This window comes from Primulina eburnea, chromosome 8, assembly GCF_022965805.1.
Source record: "Primulina eburnea isolate SZY01 chromosome 8, ASM2296580v1, whole genome shotgun sequence".
Classification (NCBI taxonomy): domain Eukaryota; kingdom Viridiplantae; phylum Streptophyta; class Magnoliopsida; order Lamiales; family Gesneriaceae; genus Primulina; species Primulina eburnea.
Genome location: NC_133108.1, coordinates 6,258,373 through 6,278,606, shown reverse-complemented (window position 1 = coordinate 6,278,606; position 20,234 = coordinate 6,258,373). Strand labels below are relative to the sequence as shown.

The 20,234-nt window shown below is 35.0% G+C and overlaps 1 protein-coding gene across 1 annotated transcript; it reads left to right on the top strand.

Annotated features, from left to right (window-relative positions):
* Positions 1-5,760: 5,760 nt before the first annotated feature.
* Positions 5,761-8,562, top strand: LOC140838735 (aquaporin NIP1-1-like). Its single transcript, XM_073205255.1, has 5 exons — positions 5,761-6,118; positions 6,328-6,552; positions 6,920-7,117; positions 7,579-7,640; positions 8,162-8,562. Exons 1-5 carry the CDS (start codon positions 5,993-5,995, stop codon positions 8,370-8,372), a joined length of 822 nt encoding a protein of 273 aa, XP_073061356.1. The 5' UTR covers positions 5,761-5,992; the 3' UTR covers positions 8,373-8,562.
* The last annotated feature ends 11,672 nt before the right edge of the window (positions 8,563-20,234 follow it).

Here is a 20,234-nt window from a genome sequence, read left to right as displayed (position 1 = left end):
TCATAATAAAAAGTAATACTCTTAGCATAAAAAGATATACTTTTTCATGGATGACCCAAATAAGAGACTCGTCTCACAAATACGACCCGTGAGACCGTCTCACACAAGTTTTTGCTTAAAAAATAATACTTTTTCATGGATGACCCAAATAAGAGATCTGTCTCACAAATACGACCCGTGAGATCGTCTCACACAAGTTTTTGCCGAGATTTTATGGTTTATATACTTTAATATCTAATCAATATATGTGAGATTTATATGAATTACTGGATTGGATAGTATTTTTACTTTTAATATTTGGTTGAAAGTTTTTTATAGACTTATTTTACATATATTTTATTCTATTTATGTTATAAATCTACAAGTTAAAAAATTTAAATATGTTTAAAAAAATATTATGGATATAATTGTCTGATGAGTTTGGTTACCCGTTAACATTCAGGTATAAGTTGGGCGGTTTCGAGTTTAAGTTTAAACGTATCGGAGAAGGTCCTGGGTCCTTAGAACTTGTAGCGGGACAAGTCTTGAGTCCTACCGAATCAGACCAAAATCCAACTCATTGTCATCTATAATTTAAACCAAAAAACTTGTGTGAGACGGTCTCACGGGTCGTATTTTGTAAGACGAATATCTTATTTGGGTCATCAATGAAAAGTATGGCAAAAACTTGTGTGAGACGGTCTCACGAGTCGTATTTTGTGAGACAGATATCTTATTTAGGTCATCTATGAAAAAATATTATTTTTTATGCTAAGAATATTTCTTTTTATTGTGAATATCGGTATGGTTGACTCGTTTCACAGATATAGATTCGTGAGACCGTTTTACAAGAGAACTACTCAAAAGTATTACTTTTTATACTAAGAATATTACTTTTTATTGTGAATATCGGTAGGGTTGACCCGTCTCACAGATAAAGATTCGCGAGACCGTCTCACAAGAGAACTACTCATAAATTAAATGCAAATACACAATGATTCAAAATTATTAGGTGAGGCGACATGAGTGAAAGATTTTCCCTTGACATGTGATTTTTCTGTAGTTAATTTATGATTTGTGGGTTAAAAGGCACAAAGAGAAGTCAATTTGTTAATGGATGGTGGGACGAGAAAGAAGACTTTCAACTTCACGGGCGATCTCTTTTTTTTAACAGTATTAAAGCAACGTTGAAACTCCCAAGAATCATGGGATATTCTTTTTTTTTTTTTTTTTTTTTTTTATATTAGGTGATCATATGGTATGTAATTTGACATACGTTTCGTATTTTCATTGCTAATAGATCATTTATATTATAATAATATATATAATAATAAAAGTACGGATATTATGTAACTTTTATGTGGGGCTATTTTCATGTTTTTTAATTTAATAATAATTAGAATATAATATGCAGATAATTTCATAATAATGCATAATCAACTTTATTTGTTGGTATGTCTTCTCGAAGGCAAAACCCGTGGGAAAACTCAAGATGCCAAGAATACTACGGTAACTAATTTTCAAACAAACCAAATGCCATTAACCGAAGATGATACACAAAGTGAAAAAAATTAATAAAATTGTAGGGAAGTTGGATTTTGCATGCGCGTTGAATTCGATTGCCTTAGTGACGGAAGGCAAAAACTTGTGTGAGACGGTCTCACGGATCATATTTGTGAGACGGATCTCTTATTTGGGTCATCCATGAAAAAGTATTACTTTTCATGCTAAGAGTATTACTTTTTATTGTGAATATGGGTAGGGTTGATCCGTCTCACAGATTAAGATCCGTGAGACGGTCTCACATGAGACTCACTCGTGACGGAATATTCAAACTCTATCGAATTTTTTTACGGAAAATTACAATTTTGATCATTTAATTTGTTTTTTTTTTTTTGTGATTTTAGTCATATATGTCGTTAAATTTCAATCTTAATCATGTACAGGAGAAAGATGACTAAATTTTATTAAAAGAATAAGGAGGAAAGTAATTGACATTATGATTCTTTTCTTTGATTAATTAATAAATATGATCAACCGAACCAACAATATCATAAATGCACCATTCTTGTTCACGGGTAAGTCACAGCTTTGATAACATTAATAATTTACTTGTTTATCTAATCCAAAAATAAAAATAAAAATTAGTTGAAATTTTCCGACAATATAAAATGCGTGGAACATTCATTAATAAAACCAAACAATATCCATTATCATGGGAAATCAGTTCATTATCAAATCTTGGGTTCACATTCTATTTTTCAGACTCTTGGACTAAACTTTTATACATCCCAAAGAGGGAAAATTATATTATTTTTTATTCCTTATTATAAAAAAAATAATATTAAAGCAGAAACATGGGTCATCTCCATTAATGGTTAACATGGCCACTTGATAAATTAATTTAATGTTGGGACATCAAATACGAACACCAAAACTGAATATCGAGTCATACCCGATTGACTCATGCGTCCCGACTGATCATTGCATTACCTGCCGATTCTCATTTACGTTTAATTGGATGAATCTTTAATTTTTTTTCAATATAAATTATAACATGATCATATACTATTAAGAATGTGTTTTTGGGTGTATAATATTTAAAATATATATAATATCCAACTAGATACATAAAGAAATTAAATAATACATACAATATACCCGTATTATATGAATAATATAAATATTGATGATTGCATGTGATTTAGAAGCAAATACAAATATATATTTTATTTTAACAAGATCAAGTTTCACAATTTAAGTGCTAATTTAATGAATATGATTAATTAATTAATCGTAGCGAGATAAATAATCAAGAAATGAATTTGTATGGTTTGGTTGCCAAATGCATCGCCTCCTCTTGCGATGGTTGGAGCTAATTAAAGATGGTTTACGTATTTTGCTCACCTACACTTAGACGAATATATATATATATATATATATATATATATATATATATATATATATATATATATATATATATATGTGTGTGTGTATTATGCTCGTAATTATATTTGTTAGACTTGGTTTTTTCTATTTTGAATGAAAATTGGATAAGTCAAACTCGACAGTCAGCCATATGGGAAATTTTGGATGTGATTTTCCACATGTCTGACTGCTGGTTCTCTGTATAGATGACTGTTGGTGTTCCAGTCGAGCAACATTTGGCATTTCATATGGTCAGTCTCTGACTGTCCATATGGAACCCAAGGTCATACATATAAAGACATCCTCGAGTCCTTCTAGCATATCTCACACTCACATATTTTTATCATCTTTCTTCTTGTCTCTGCTTCCTACTGTCTTGCTACTCTGTTCCAACTCGTGATACGGTTTAGATACTTCTTCAATTCGTCGACGTAGTAACTTCATGTTAGGTTACTGCTGGTTTTTCCGTTGTATCTTGGGAAACAATCGTCCAACCTGATCATCAAAACACATACCGTATGTGACATATCTGTATAAAGGACAATATACTTCGTACATGCTTCGGTTTACTTTACTGTTTTAGTTTCACATATTGTATTTTCTCACGACATTGTTTATTGATTTATATTCGATTTTCTATATCTTTTAAAAGTTTACGTTACTTTATTTATCTTTCGAGGACTACACATAACAATAATCATTTAAGAAAATATTGGATAAAAATCTTTTAAGGAAATTAAATAGCCAGCTAGAGCTAGGCTTCGATATATTATATGTAAATTAATGAAGATTGACTTTTCATAAGGACAAGGGAACGCATCGGTTAGTAGGAAATATTGACGCGTTGAATTTTTATGTGTAGCAAGATCAAGTGTATATCATAAAATAATTAAATAAATATTATAGAAATGACAACATTCTTACATAACGACGAATCCGATCGTGCAAGATTCCAACAAACTGATATTGAATTAAAATTTCCCATTTTTGGGACAAAATTATCACTTAATTTTTAAAGTTTGCTTACAATTATATATAAAGTTGATCACCCACCAATTACAGAATTATACATAATTCACAACTATATATATTCAGAAGTTATTTTTGCCCCCTTCACGTTGCAGGAATAACTAGCTAACAAATAACTTGCAAGTGTAAATTACAAAATATATATGTCACAAAAAATACTAATTAACTATGAAATTCTATATTAGACACAAACTATAATTGTTAACTTACAATTAATTAATTTAATTTATCAAAAAAATTATGATTACAAAATATGTAATTTAAACGAGCTCATAAATCCTAGTTAATATATATGCTTAATTTAGTACGTGAAAATTAGGCTCATGATGTCTATTCGATTGTCATAAATTTCTCCGAACGCATAATAACCTGCGGCCCTTTCAAGATTCCTAATGGAATATCGAGGTCTTTTTATGGGTTTTTTTTTTTGGTTTTTTCTTGTCTTAGTTGCATAGTTGCTTGTTTTTTTGTGATCTTAATGAGCCACCAGTTAGGGTACTTGTGCCGTCGACACCAAGAAATTAAGACATCGGAATAGATGCTTTTGTTCGAGCTTTTGTTATTTCTTGGATTATTGGATGATTGGACTTTTATTGCCACTTTTAAAATTTATTATTAGTAAATAGTAAGCTTTTTGTTTTTTTGTTGAGAAGGTATTTTAAAATTTTGGATATCGCGAATATGAGATTTCGTTCCAAATGTAAGATCTTTTATCACATATTGTGTTATAAGCCAAATCTTTAGATTGTTTCATACAAAAAATAATAACATAAAATGTGCGTGTATGATTAGCATACTTTATGTTACGATCATCATTTGCACAAATGCAATCATTTTGCAAAAACTATTAGTTGTTACCAAGAAATATAATTGGTTTTCGTTAAGACATGTGGAGTGTGATTCATGTAAACTTTTGCTGGCACTCATCTAGTTTAACTTTCAGACTGGAACTAATGGAGAAATATTCCACCAAAGACTAGTTAGAAAACTTAACAATGGATAAATAGATAAATAAATAAATAAAATGCATGGACAATATTGTTTAGTAGTTATCACACCAATTAAATTAAATTTGTCACGTCTCGGGTCGAGATCTGTCTGCAAAATTATTCAACAGATCTCTATAGATACTACTTCGTATTTGTCCTAATTTTACAAAAATAGTACTCAAGTTATTATAAAAGTCTATTGTAAACTCTTATAAAACATTTTTAAAATTCATTTAAAACCAATGTGAGCAAGAACATCAAAATCACCATTCTTTCAGAGCGCGATGTCCTCTTCACGGCTTACTTCTCGATCGACAAGCGTCGGGAATGTAGAGTGACTCTTGCATGTTCAAGAGGTGACTCCCTTGACGTAGGTCTTTTGCCTTCTCTGGTTGAAGAGGTAGCTCTCACCTATGTATCAGTTTGCTCTGCATAACGCTAATTTCTTGCTGTTTCTGCAGGTGACCGGTTATGATATCATTCTGTCACATCCTGGGCCCAGATCCGCTCTGCACGACTGCCCAAAAGGCCTATATAATATATAAACTACTTCTTGATACATTTGTCAAACATTGTTGAAAAATCAAAATTTAAATATTTTATAGAAGTTTAAAATAGACTCATATAACAACTTGAATTAATCATTTTCATAATAAATATATACAGATACAGAAACGTAATGAACAAGCACTAGATGTGGACATAGGCCCGGGGCGTAACAAAATTGGCACATATCATCATTATTAATTAATTAATCTTGGGGAGTTGGGTGGTGAGGTAGTCTTCAATGCAATCTTTTCCCACAGTTGATAATAAATAATGAATCAAATACATCACACTTTTCAACGATATCCCCAAAGAAAGTGCCCCTCTCCCTCTAATATATTCCATAATTATATCCTTCTTCTCCCTCGGATCCTGGATACATAAACTCGCATCTTCTGTTAAAAATTGCTCATTCATCTCCTAATTCACAAACCAGATTAGATTCAATAATTATTTTACTGATCATCAATTCAATTCTTTCTTGAAATTATTATTAATCCAGCGTTTCAGAACTGATCAACATGGAGGATCATATTTCTTCAGGAGCTAATGGAGTATCTGTCACCATAAAAGATGATGATATCCATTTCCAAAATAGTGAAAACTCTTCAGGCTCCGGCTGCGTCACTCTCCCTTTCGTTCAAAAGGTAATTCTGAGAATCTTCTCCAGGTCTCTCAGCTGTTGATATATTTTGAATTTTTTCCTTCTGAAAACCTTGATATATCATTAAATGCTACTGAATACAAATAAATTAATTTTTTTAAAAGAGAAATCCTTATCTTTTTTACGTCAAGTTGTTCCAAGGCAATAAATAGAGTAATTATGAGGGTTATTTAATTTATCGTGTATGTGCAGATAATCGCAGAGACATTGGGGACTTACTTCTTGATATTTGCTGGCTGTGCGGCGGTGGTGGTGAACGCCGACAAGGACAAAGTGGTGACGCTTCCCGGAATCTCCATTGTGTGGGGGCTTGTGGTCATGGTTATGGTATACTCCGTCGGCCACATCTCCGGAGCACATTTCAACCCCGCCGTAACCATTGCTTTTGCCTCATGCAAGAGGTTCCCGTGGAAACAGGTCGCCATTTCCTTCTATTTTTTTAAGTCAAGTCAAATGTTCTCTTTGATTCGCAGAATATTGTTTTTTCCATATATTGAGTTTAATATATTTAAAATTAATAAAAGAAATTTCCTAAGCTAAGAGATAAATATCCCATAATTTTAAATTTTTATTAAATGCATTCACACAAGGGGTAGGTTTGGCATGAGAACTGATCTAAAAAAATATTTAATATAATATAGACTAAAATATTTTTATATATGAAATATTTGACAAATAATATATATCACATCAATATGTTAGAAAAATAACCCAAAAAGAGAAAAAGGGAAATGAACCAGTAGTATCTGCAATATAATGTTTATCGATTAATCTTTTCATACAGGTACCAGCGTATATCGCAGCTCAAGTAGTTGGATCAACCCTAGCAAGCGGAACCCTACGGTTATTATTCAGCGGTCCACACAACCACTTCGCCGGAACTCTTCCCACCGGCACCGACTTGCAGTCTCTCGTGATCGAATTCATTATCACATTCTACCTCATGTTCGTCATCTCCGGAGTCGCAACGGATAACCGAGCCGTGAGTAACTACACTAATTTTTTTTTTAAATTTTTGTTGGAGGACACGTGAATTGTCAAAAATAACTTTCTGACTAAAATAAATTAAAGGGGCAGTGAAATAAATTTAATAAATATTACTATTATGAATATGTCATGTGTGATTCGTGACACGACTCAACTCTTCCCGAGAACCTAAATAGAATATATGTCTCAATTTTTGTTTACTATTATTTGGAAAAAAGCCGAGAAGGGTTGATTATTCAATCATTGATCATTATATATATATATATAATGTGTCACTAATTTTAAATAATTAGAGATTCAATCGGCGTGTTTGGCATGATTCTCGGAACGTATTTTCTTAGGACAACGACATGAATTGACTTTATAATATTATCTTGTCGTTGAAATATAATGTAAAAAATTGTGTTTGATGATGTTTATTCAAACAAAAAATGAATGATGACGGCATATTTGCAGATTGGAGAGCTTGCTGGTTTGGCAGTTGGAGCTACCGTTTTGCTTAATGTTTTGTTTGCTGGGTAAGTATCAAATAACCGACCTAATTACGCCTTCTTTTGTCCTTTTTATTGTTTTCTTTCTTTTTCTTAAAATAAAAAAAATTGAGTGTTTAAAGTTTGAAGATAGGCGTGCACAATCATAATAGGTATGCAACTATGGGTTTACCACCATGGCATGATTTTAGCTAGAGCCATGAACTTAATCGTCCTCGTTAAAATATATTGTATTGGCAAAAATTTGTGTGAGATGGTCTCACGTGTCGTATTTTGTGAGACGAATATCTTATTTGGATCATCCATGAAAAAGTATTATTTTTTATCCTAAGAGTATTACTTTTTATTGTGAACATCGGTACTGTTGACCCGTCTCACAGATAAAGATTCGCGAGACCGTTTTACAAGAGACTTACTCTTTTGTGTAATTGTTTCGGCCAATAAAATGTCTTAAAATTTTAAATTAGTTATGCAAACGGTTACGATATGTTATTGTTTAATTATTATTCACCATGATATAAATAAATATATTGTGGTTCTGTGAGCAGGGCGGTTTCCGGGGCTTCCATGAATCCAGCAAGGAGTTTGGGCCCAGCAATTGTGTGGAGCCGCTATAGTGGACTATGGATCTATCTTTTGGGCCCAACATCTGGGGCCATAGCTGGGGCTTGGGTTTATAATATAATCAGATTCACGGATAAGCCTTTGCGTGAAATCACAAAGAGTGGTTCTTTTCTCAAAAACACGTCCCGGAAGTGATTAGCTTCATAAATTTTATTTTCATTTTTCTACGCCTTCTGTTTCTGGAAATAAAAATTGGAGGACTTCTATTGGACTGTGTGTATCTCCCCCTTTCGATTTCAATACATATACGGTATGGGATGATCGAACGATATGAATGTGTAATACGAGTGATTAAAATCGATATAGATAAATCATATTTTCAATAACTCCAAATAATAGCATCTTCCATGTGTTAAACATCAGTTTATACATTCCATTATTGTTGATTAACCAAAATTTCAATGAAGCAACATCAAGCATGCGTAGCCAGCTCATTGACAAAGTAGAGAAGAGTTGTACGCCTTAAGTTCCAAGGCAGGATGGGAGGCACTGGGGCGTCCAAAAGAGGCGCTCCATGTGCGGACTGGAAAATTTCCAGGTTGTAGACAAGGTGTCTAGGCGCTCCTAAACGCGCATAAGCACCTCTTGTGTCGCAGGCGAGGAGCTTAGGCTCCCCTAAAGGAACCTAAGCACCTCTTGTGCAAGCGTCTCATTGTACGCAGGTAAAGCGTTGAGGCGGCCTTTTTAAGCGCTATAGGTGCAGCTTGGGTTGTAGTCTAAGCGAGAAGGGGGCTCTCATGCGCCCGATAAGCGGCTCCTATAGTATTGTTTGGCAGAAATGCGCGAGTTTTCATTGATCAATACATTCCAACCGGTGTCTCTTGACATTACTATTCAGAAATTTGGACAAGAGTCGCTCAAATGATGAAACACATCCAAGATTGATAACATTAAATAAATGATCAAAGGTAATTCTCAATTAATCAATTGTGAACTTTTCTGTATACACATTTGCATTCATTTTGTTTGCACTTCTTCCTTCCAAAAACAAAGAGAGTTCATGTCATTTCTGACTATTGTACTTGTGATTTACTGTGTTGTTATTACAAGTGAAGTAGTTATATTTTAGAAGAAGATTGTCAACTACCGAACCACCATATCAGACAAATTCTTCTTAATAACATAATGTTTAATACTAGCCTCACCGTTTAGTATTGTTATCTGCCATCTTGAAGGTTTCATTTTTTTTTACTAAAATTTTGAAGAGGACTACCTCATCTAAAACAACGACTAAGGCTCCATCGTCGTAAGGAATAATTCCAGAAAATTTCACGGCACTGGATTCAAGATATGCCAACAGAAGATGTTGTTTTACTTTACCACACTGAGTTTGACAAGGTTTTTGAAAGAGAATCATCCCACCATTCCTGAAGATGATGTTGATACTCGGAAGAATACTGCAATAATATATGTATGAAATCAAAGTGATTTTCTATGCAATAACTATATTTTGAATGAACTTGACGAGCATTATACAATGTCTATTATCAAGTGAAAATTGCAAAAGAATTGTAAGAAATTTTGAAAAACAAGTACAAGACAGAATACGCCGGCTTAAAAAGTTCATCGTGGGACGTTTCTTGGGATTCAAGATGGTAGACTCTAAATATGTAATGAGTCAAGTGCAAGAAATATAATTATTATTATATGAGATTCATGCGGAGGGGATGAGCCTAAACAAGTCCTTTTTTAAGTTGGTGCATTAATTGAGAAACTCACACCTTTGTTGAAATATTTCAAAAAATACTTGAAACACAAGCGAAAAGAAAAGAGACTTGGGGATTTGATTGTTTGACTGAGGATTGAGGAATACAAATGTGATACTGAAGTCAAAACTATTGACATAGATGTAAAAGTAAACAACATCGTGGAATCCAACAACAAATGGAGAAAATGAAATTTGCGGGTGAACAACAACAAAGGAATATGAAGAACTTCAAGGGAAACTGTTACAACTGTGGAAATCGAACCACATGGCAAAAGACTGTTGACGCCCAAAGAAATAGAAATAAAAAGCAATCGTATTTTAAGAAAGTTCAATACCTTATTATTTTTATGAACTTGATTTAACTGTAGTGGTTTTTGAGACAAACCTAGTGGACAACCCAAATGAATGTCAGTTTATGTAGGTGCTACCCGTCGGATATGCTCCGATAAAGAGATGTTCTCTAAGCACACTCCAATTTTTGGGAGAAACTCTTAATGAGAAATTCTGCTACATCGGAGATGATAGTCTAGATTGGAAATGTGGATTTGAAGATGACATAAAGGATGAAAGTGACTCTTGTTGATGTGCTTCATGTTCTTAAAATAAAGAAGAACCTTGTATCGGGTTCGTCGTTGGCCAAACATGGATTTAGGATTGTTTTCAGTCTAGTGAATTTTTATTGACCAAGAATGATAATTTTTGTGAAATGATATCTTGATGATAAATAAAATAAAGGTATAATTACCTGCTTGATTGTTCTGATTTATGACATGTCTATTTAGAACATGTAAATTTTTATACTCTGAGATGTTTATTGGATTCAGATTGGTTGCTAAAATATAATATTGATCCAATACATTAATTTGAAATATGTTTTGAAGAAAAATGACCAAAATGTCATTCCATTGTACTAAAAGATGCACAAATTCTCTATAATTGATTCACACTGACATTCGTGATTTAAAATTTCTGCAAACTAAAGGAAGTAAAGTACTATGTAACATTTATTGAAGAATATACAACGTATTGTTACGTATATATTTTAAGAACTAAAGATGAATAACTTGAGACATTTAAAACTTACAGGACTGAAGTTGAAAATAAAACTGATAAACAAGTAAAAAGAAGTTGTAATGATATGGAAAAGAATATAGAGCACTATTTGATTAGTTTTGTTCAATATTGAGAATCATTCATCAAATTACTGATCCATACTCGCCTCAATTGAATAGGGTTTCCAAAAGGAAAAACCGAAATTTGAAGAAAATTATTAACACATTACTGATAAGTTCAGGCTTACCTGATAAATTGTAGGGGGAAGTAATATTATCGGCTAACCATATCCTAAACAAGATTCTCCACAAGAAAAGTGATATATCGTCATATGAATTGTGGAAAAATCATAAACATTTCTATAATTTTGATTGGTTTTATTAAGGCCAAAGGACAACTTCAAATTGATAATTTATTTTGATCAAAGTCAATCCCAAACTTATTTAATCAGTTTCATCATTTCTAATTTGTAAGTTTTAATGAAATATATTTTACACTTTATATAAAATTCATATTTGAATATAAATAATAGAAATAGGATAATTCAAATAAAAAGAACAAATGAAAATGTGAATGAAGGTTCTACATATCCGGAAGAACCTCGAAAAAGAAAAAAAAAATAGAACATTGAAGCTTTTTGGTCCCGGGAAAATAAACCAAAAACATTACAAGTCACATTGACTAGTCCGAAAGTTTCATACTGGAAAGAAGTTATCAATACTGAAATAGACTCAATTATGCAAAACCACACTCAGGAGGTTATTGATCTTCCGTCAGGTACCAAACCAAGGTATGCAAATAGATATTGAAAAGAAAATACAAAGTCGATGGAACCGTAGAAAAATACAAAGCTAGATTGGTGGCTAAAGATAGAGAAAAAAAGAAGACATTGATTTTTTCGATAACATATTCATCAGTCTCAAGAATAACTTCAATTTGTGTACTCATTGCGATTATAGCATTGTATAACCTTGAGATACATAGAATGAATGTTAAAACAACATTATCGAATGACAAATTAGAAGAAGAAAGATTTATGGAAATCATGTTATATTGTTTGGGTTCATGAAAATAAAAGTGTGCTGACTCGTTAAGTTTCTATATGAGCTTAAGCAATCACCCAAACAATGACATGCAAATTTTGACAAAGTTATCAAATGAATTTAAGATTAAGAAATATGACATTATTTGAATCCTTATGTAGAGTGCTAAAATATTTAAGACACACTTAGAGTATGTGTTTCACGATACTAGATATCCTGCGGTGCTCGAGAGATACAATAATGCTAATTGGATTATTGACACTTGGACTACAAATCTAGTAGTGGCTAAGTTTTTAACATCGGTGGTAGTGCCATCTCTTGGAGGTTATCCAAATAAACTTGCATCACTAGGTCTACAATGCAATCTGAATTCATAGCACTATATAAAGTTGCAGAATAAGCATAATGATTTCACAACTTTCTAGATGATATTCATTTTTGGACTAAATAAGTGCCTTCGATAATGATACATTCTGACAATCATTTGGCAATTGCAAGGGAAACGACACAAAATAGTATATATAATGGTAAGTCTCTTTATATTCGTCAAACAATATATCCATAGAGGCACCTAAGCGCCTTCTTATGCCCGATAAGTGGCGTCTAGTGCCTACAATACTATTTGATATAATTGTATTAGTTTTCATGGATAAATACATTTCAAAAAGTGTTTGTTTGACATTATTTTTGAACCAAGAGATACTTAAATGATGAAACAACATTTCCTTATAGATTGATAACGCTAAATAGAGGACCAAATGTCATTTTAAATTAATCAATTTTGAAATTTTCTACATACACATTTCCTTTCATTATTTCTGCACTTTTTTCTTCCAAAAACAAGGAGAGTTCATATCATTTTCTGGTTATTGTACTTGTAATTTTTCGTGTTGTTATTAAAATTAAAGTTGTTATATCTTGAGAAAAGATTGCTATCCACCGAAGCACCAGAGTGGAGCAAATTCTTCTTAAGAACACAATGTTCAACACTAGCATCAACTTTTAGTGATCCGACATCTTCAAGGTTTCATCGCAAACATTATATACATGATTAAAGTTATAAATCATTATACTATTCATATATATTGATTTTTTATCAATGTATTATATGCCCTTCGTCATTCAATCTTTCAAACCAAGAGGGTGCTAAAATTATATATACATGGAACGTTGTTTTGTACTTCTAGTCTGCATTCATATGAAAACAATGTGAACGATGGAGTCGAAAGTCTTGAATATGACATTGGAAATTTCCTAAATGGCTCCTATATTAATGAGGTGGTCGTCAGCCGTAATTATAACATCGTATAGAATTGTTTTTAGATATTGTTTTATTTAAAGTTGTTTTTTTCTGCATGCACATAAAAAATAGGACTTATTATTTTTTTTAAGAGAAAAAGTAAAACTCATTTGGATAGAATACAAAGCCAAGATTTTAACAAATTTTGAACTTAATTTGGTTCGAAACCATCCAAATAATTTGATTTTAAATTATTAAAATAAAGTTCTTTGGACTAACCAGTACAACATTTTAGACCATTTTCATATGATTTCCACGTACATGCATTGCATTATTCGACATGAAAAGAGAATTACGTTTCCAAATAAATAATAATAATATACAAATAAATATATATATATAAAGAATTAGAGAGAACGGCTTCGAAAGGAAAAGGGGTCCAAAGCATCACGCAAGACTTTGACATATAATTGGATAATTAATTAATAATTAATTCAGTGTTGAAATTAGCCAATGGTTGCAATTTCATACATCTTAAAGCTAATAATTAATTTTTATTTTATTTTTTATTTATTCAAAGAAAAGCTAATCAAACTTGAGCAGCCCAAACAAGGTGTGGATTAAGAAACATTGCTTGACGTAATTGAATTTACCACACTGATTTGGTAATAATTTCCATTCATTTTTTGCCAAGTGGATTTTGACTCGTGTTGGGTTTTTTTAAAGCATGAATACACAATTGTTCTAGAGTAACTAGTAAAGAAAAAAAAAATTTATCTCGTAAAATGAAATTTGTTTATCGAACCATCCTCAAGTTGATTCCACAACTCTCGTTTCATTTCTTGACTTGACTTGGCTAAAACGACCATGGGAAAAAACAACATTGTATTATTTTTAAAATTTAAGAACATATATCTCGAGTTCATAAATGTTTAAAAAGTAAATATCTTGTGATGTCGTCTCACATGTGTATATGTTAGATGAGTCGATTTTATCCATATCTACCATGAAAAATAATATTTTTATTATACAAAAATAATACACTTTCACGAGTTGGGTCGGGTTGTATATCTGTCTCACAATTTTTTTTTTTTAAATTTAAAAAAAAAATCGTCGAGGCAATGTAATAATATCGGTGGTAACAATTACGTATGTTATCTAAGAATTTCGATAACAATTATAGAAACTATCTCTATTTTACAGTATTTCATTTGTTTGAATTTGTAAAACATACTCTTAATTTTTTTTTGTTATTGCCATTGTTTACATGGACAAATTCAAACAGATAACGTAATGACTTTTATTGACATAAAATACAGATGTTAAAAAATAAGATATAAATGTATGTATTTCTGATATCAAATGACATAATTTGAATAATAGTAAATTTAATTAAATTGGATATATATAATATAATATCTAGATTCTTAATCCGACTGAGTTAAAACCAAGTTTTTTATTAGGGGTGGGAAAAACTAGTGAAATATCGAAAAATCGTACAAAAAAAAGATACCGAACTTATCGAAAATTTCGGAACGGTGTAACAAATTTTCGGTATCGGTATGGAATATTTTTTTTTCGGTATTTTGGTATATATAGAAATACCGAAAATATTTTTTTTATTATTATTTTTAAAATTTAAGTTCGTTATATCAAAAAAAATGTCGGTATACCGATAATGTTTTCGGTATACCGACAATTTTTTCGGTATACCGACAAAATTTTCGGTGTCGATACGGTATTGGTATGAACTTTTTTCATACCGAAAATTCGATATACCGAATGTGCGGTATACCGAATTTCGGGTATCGGTATGGAAAAATTTCATACCGATATTTTCGGTACAGTATACGGTAACGTAGTTCGGTACGATATACCGTACCGTACCCACCCCTATTTTTGACACAGACTGAATTATTACATATTGTTGTGCCTAATATTTCAGAAGCCCAAAAACAAATCCAACAGATGAAAGCCAATTGTTATGTTCAAAAATCAAAGAAACCCAAAATTCGGCCCAAGTGAGATTGCAGTTGGCCCAATGAAGAAACGTGGTATCAGTTGCTGCTAGTGCCCGACGTGGAAGAACGTGGAGTGATGGGGGAAGGGAAAACTGCTGTGCGGAATGTAACAAAAGCAAAAAGAATAATAAGAAAAACGACCGACAAATCAACACAAAAACAAATCTACAACAAAAACTATGCAGAATTTCTTATCAATTTTATGCAAAATTTCTCTTATTTGCTCTGTTGTTTATTGCCATTTCCAGCAAGCGTTTCTATAGATTTTAGCAATGTCCATCCAAGTCTCATGTAAAAAAACTTTGTTCGAATTTATAACAACATAATGAATGTTGATGTTGTTTATGAATTTTCCCTTTAGTTTCATTATATTCCTCATTCCGTGTTCATATTTTTGGAGTCATTTCGAGGGAATTATAACGAACGATCGAATCGAGATTCGCAACGTTTGATTAGAAGTCAGATTATTTCACAAATTTGGCACGAACACGTGCCTGGCACGCCCGCAAATTTTCGTGACAAACAAGTTGGCACGCCCAGTGGGACCAAATGCCTCCAAAGCGTATTGAGAAGAATGAAGGAATTCCTCCATCACATGGAAAAAATCATCGTTCACAGGAGGAAGATACTGATGTTGATGGAAGAACGGTGGAAAGGCTAGTACAACAGTTCGAGGAAGAGACTATGAAGGAAGGAATCGTTGTTTCTGGTGGTAATGGACCTTCATTGAACTTTATGTTAGCCATGGAGAAAAACATCTGCACTGATCTCAAGGAAATGACCCAAACTTTCTCTACTGTTATGATGGAATTTGTGACAGAAATGAAGGAATGGAGGAAGCCTGCAAAAGGAGAGGCTGTTACACCAAAAAGTGTTAAACTCCAAGAAACTGACGTTAAATTGCCGAAAGATCAAGGCCAAGGATCCGGGGTTTCTCAAGCAGGTGAAAAGCGTCGCTTGATTGAAACACTGATTCCTGAATCTGCCAAGGAAGGAAGATATACTCCTCTGCACAAAAGAGATGAGGATTTGGGGCTGAAATTCCAAAATTGCAACAACAGTAAACAAATGGATGGTAACGTGTTTTCTGTGACGTCTCTTAACTTGCATCCAGGTATGTATTTTGATGGGGGAATGCGTGGATATTCAGCGCCAGGTTTGGGGAATAACACTCGGGGGGCAATCTATCCTCCTCACCAGTTGAGACAAACTCCAACATTGGATTTTGAGATGGTACGTGATGTGATTCAAGAGTTGTATGGCCCAGGAGTGAGGCCAATCAACCGGCCAGAATTCCACAAACCATATCCTGATGTTGTGGATCGTGACAACCCTTATCCAAAAGGATACCGCATTCCAGACTTCACGTTATATTCCGGGGAAGACGGTCAATCCAGCGTGGAACATGTAGCCAGGTTTACAATTCAGTGTGGGGAATTGGCAAATTTGGAGAACTTTTCTAATTACAAGTTACGTTTGTTCCCAAATTCCCTGACCAATACTGCTTTCACATGGTATGCAACGCTGCCTCGGAACTCTATTATGACTTGGCATGATATGGAACGTCAATTCCATACACAATTCTTCAGAACGGTACCTGAGATTAGTATAGCAGAATTGTCAAGGGTGGTCCAAAAACCCGGGAAATCTGCTAATGATTTTATTTGCGAATTCAAGAAGGTGAGAAGCTGTAGTGACCCGTTCCAGAATCACCTACTAATCAAAAACTAAGCATGCAATGAACCTAATAATTATAATCAGAGATAACAGCGGAAATATGGCCAACAACAATAGTTATACAACCCAATCGAAAACGAAGTCTAGACTAACTCAAAATGAAATATCCAGTACAATCATAACGAATCAAAACAATACCGATAAACTAAACCAACCAGCTACTCAACGTCCTCCTCCTGCTCCTCCTGAGCTGTCCAACCTGAGGCCTGCCCCGTGGGAATGGGGTGTCCAAGAATAAACAAAGCCGAGGACGTGAGCGATAAGAACGCCCAGTACAAAAGTATGAGTATACAGACCTATATGAAATGCACATGCTATGATCATGATACCGGGGTAGTCAAGAAACAGGAGTCACAAAATGGATCTCAAAATGCTCAGTCTAGAGGCGCCAAGTGGATAGTGCCGCGCGGTCCAACCTCTGGGTCACTGCATCCACTACAAGACAGACGTGGACCTAAAATGTCCCGGACCACCGAAGCCCTCCCGACCCGTCGGCCACTGTGTACTCTCGGTGTCCATGCGTCCACAAGACAGGGCTGAGCGGCCCCAAGATATAGCTTATCTCGAAAGAGATACAGCTCAACAGCAAAGGCTATCTCGAAGAAGATACGGCTCAACATGAAATGCAACGTGCAGTAATAAACGTGACATAATAGCATGCACCATATGACATATATCAATGCACCACATAATCATGCAACACATATATGAATGTATACTCAACCAGGATATCTCGGATAGTACTTTCGTACCTCTATCACAGCAAGCCTATCCTTACGCAACACCGCTAATCAGGTTTAGCACAAGCCTACGCATCAAAAGCATACTCAATCAATACTACCATGCTCGACTAGCAAAACCAGTACTCCCTAGTACTACCAAAGGTTTAGGGTTTACCTTCGTCCGTCGACAGCCCTTTGATGTCGATTGCCTCGAAACTCAGGCGCGGCTACGCTACCACTCCTGGCAGCTCCTGGCTATCGCTCGACCAACAACTTAACCCTGGAACCTTCCAAATCTCTCACTAAAGACTCAATCTCAAGAAATGGCAAGTCAAAATGAGGAAATCCGACCACTATTTATAGGCCATGTTCGGATCGTCCGAACCCTCTTCGGAACGTCCGAACTCTTACGTGTCCACCGGCTCTTGACAGCTCATGATCGGATCCTCCGATCATACACTTCGGACCGTCCGAACATGCACGTGTCCATCGACTCTTGACACCTCATGTTCGGATCCACCGAACTCACTTCGGACCTTCCGAACTCTTCGTTGCTACCGAACCATCTTCGGTCCGTCCGATCATGACTCGGTCAAAATTACACATTAAACCTTCTTAATCACCATTACTCCGTTAATTACCCAATTTGGAATTCGGGCTACTACATTCTCCCCCCCTTAAAACGATTTCGTCCTCGAAATCAGGCTTAGAAAACGAAACAACTCTCCATGCGCTCTAACCAATCCTCCGCATCATCGGGAGTCTTACCGCCAACTAAAGGCTTAGGCCCCATCTGCATGAAACGATGCATATCGAAACGCCTAGGACCATCCCGACGATGACGATGCTCACGATGACGTCTATGATCGTCCTGGTCACCCCATCGACCTACACTCCCCTGACTACTCCCGTCACCAAAGTGGTCAGCCATCGCTACAACATAGAATAGGGAAAATGGTAAAATGGTCAACGGAAATCCCAAAACAGAATCTATATCCCAAAATCATACGCATGCTCTGATACCATAAATGTAGTGACCCGTTCCAGAATCACCTACTAATCAAAAACTAAGCATGCAATGAACCTAATAATTATAATCAGAGATAACAGCGGAAATATGGCCAACAACAATAGTTATACAACCCAATCGAAAACGAAGTCTAGACTAACTCAAAATGAAATATCCAGTACAATCATAACGAATCAAAACAATACCGATAAACTAAACCAACCAGCTACTCAACGTCCTCCTCCTGCTCCTCCTGAGCTGTCCAACCTGAGGCCTGCCCCGTGGGAATGGGGTGTCCAAGAATAAACAAAGCCGAGGACGTGAGCGATAAGAACGCCCAGTACAAAAGTATGAGTATACAGACCTATATGAAATGCACATGCTATGATCATGATACCGGGGTAGTCAAGAAACAGGAGTCACAAAATGGATCTCAAAATGCTTAGTCTAGAGGCGCCAAGTGGATAGTGCCGCGCGGTCCAACCTCTGGGTCACTGCATCCACTACAAGACAGACGTGGACCTAAAATGTCCCGGACCACCGAAGCCCTCCCGACCCGTCGGCCACTGTGTACTCTCGGTGTCCATGCGTCCACAAGACAGGGCTGAGCGGCCCCAAGATATAGCTTATCTCGAAAGAGATACAGCTCAACAGCAAAGGCTATCTCGAAGAAGATACGGCTCAACATGAAATGCAACGTGCAGTAATAAACGTGACATAATAGCATGCACCATATGACATATATCAATGCACCACATAATCATGCAACACATATATGAATGTATACTCAACCAGGATATCTCGGATAGTACTTTCGTACCTCTATCACAGCAAGCCTATCCTTACGCAACACCGCTAATCAGGTTTAGCACAAGCCTACGCATCAAAAGCATACTCAATCAATACTACCATGCTCGACTAGCAAAACCAGTACTCCCTAGTACTACCAAAGGTTTAGGGTTTACCTTCGTCCGTCGACAGCCCTTTGATGTCGATTGCCTCGAAACTCAGGCGCCGCTACGCTACCACTCCTGGCAGCTCCTGGCTATCGCTCGACCAACAACTTAACCCTGGAACCTTCCAAATCTCTCACTAAAGACTCAATCTCAAGAAATGGCAAGTCAAAATGAGGAAATCCGACCACTATTTATAGGCCATGTTCGGATCGTCCGAACCCTCTTCGGAACGTCCGAACTCTTACGTGTCCACCGGCTCTTGACAGCTCATGATCGGATCCTCCGATCATACACTTCGGACCGTCCGAACATGCACGTGTCCATCGACTCTTGACACCTCATGTTCGGATCCACCGAACTCACTTCGGACCTTCCGAACTCTTCGTTGCTACCGAACCATCTTCGGTCCGTCCGATCATGACTCGGTCAAAATTACACATTAAACCTTCTTAATCACCATTACTCCGTTAATTACCCAATTTGGAATTCGGGCTACTACAGAAGCAGA

Excerpts from the sequence above, each read along its gene's own strand:
- LOC140838735 (XM_073205255.1), top strand. The coding sequence starts at position 5,993 with ATGGAGGATCATATTTCTTCAGGAGCTAATGGAGTATCTGTCACCATA. Across the intron at positions 6,119-6,327 it reads CTCTCCCTTTCGTTCAAAAG|ATAATCGCAGAGACATTGGG; the intron begins GTAATTCTGAGA and ends GTGTATGTGCAG. Across the intron at positions 7,118-7,578 it reads TCGCAACGGATAACCGAGCC|ATTGGAGAGCTTGCTGGTTT; the intron begins GTGAGTAACTAC and ends GCATATTTGCAG.